Source organism: Haliaeetus leucocephalus, unplaced genomic scaffold (genome assembly GCF_000737465.1).
Source record: "Haliaeetus leucocephalus isolate CR32 unplaced genomic scaffold, Haliaeetus_leucocephalus-4.0 Scaffold984, whole genome shotgun sequence".
Lineage (NCBI taxonomy): Eukaryota > Metazoa > Chordata > Aves > Accipitriformes > Accipitridae > Haliaeetus > Haliaeetus leucocephalus.
Window position 1 is genome coordinate 2,204,573 of NW_010973420.1, and position 264 is coordinate 2,204,836.

Sequence of the window (264 nt, forward strand, 5' to 3'; positions counted from 1 at the left end):
GCCCCGACCCGGAGGAGAGCTACGACTTCCTCTTCAAGCTGGTGCTCATCGGGGACGCCAGCGTGGGCAAGACCTGCCTCGTACAGCGCTTCAAAACCGGGGCCTTCGCCGAGCGCCAGGGCAGCACCATCGGCGTGGACTTCACCATGAAGAGCCTGGAGATCCAGGGCAAGCGGGTGAAGGTGAGCGGAGGGAGCGGCCCCGCACCCCGCCGCTCCGGTTGCGGGGCAGGCGGAGCGGGCGGGGGAGCCGCGGCTCACCGCC

General features: G+C 70.8%; 1 protein-coding gene across 1 annotated transcript in view; it reads left to right on the forward strand.

The window, feature by feature from the left end:
• Window positions 1-6: 6 nt before the first annotated feature.
• The window catches only part of RAB43 (RAB43, member RAS oncogene family), a 15,317-nt gene continuing 15,059 nt past the window's right edge, over window positions 7-264 (forward strand). The window contains exon 1 of the mRNA XM_010584423.1: window positions 7-182. Coding sequence (XP_010582725.1) covers window positions 147-182 — 36 coding nt within the window. The 5' untranslated portion in view covers window positions 7-146. The remainder of the gene's footprint in view (window positions 183-264) is intronic.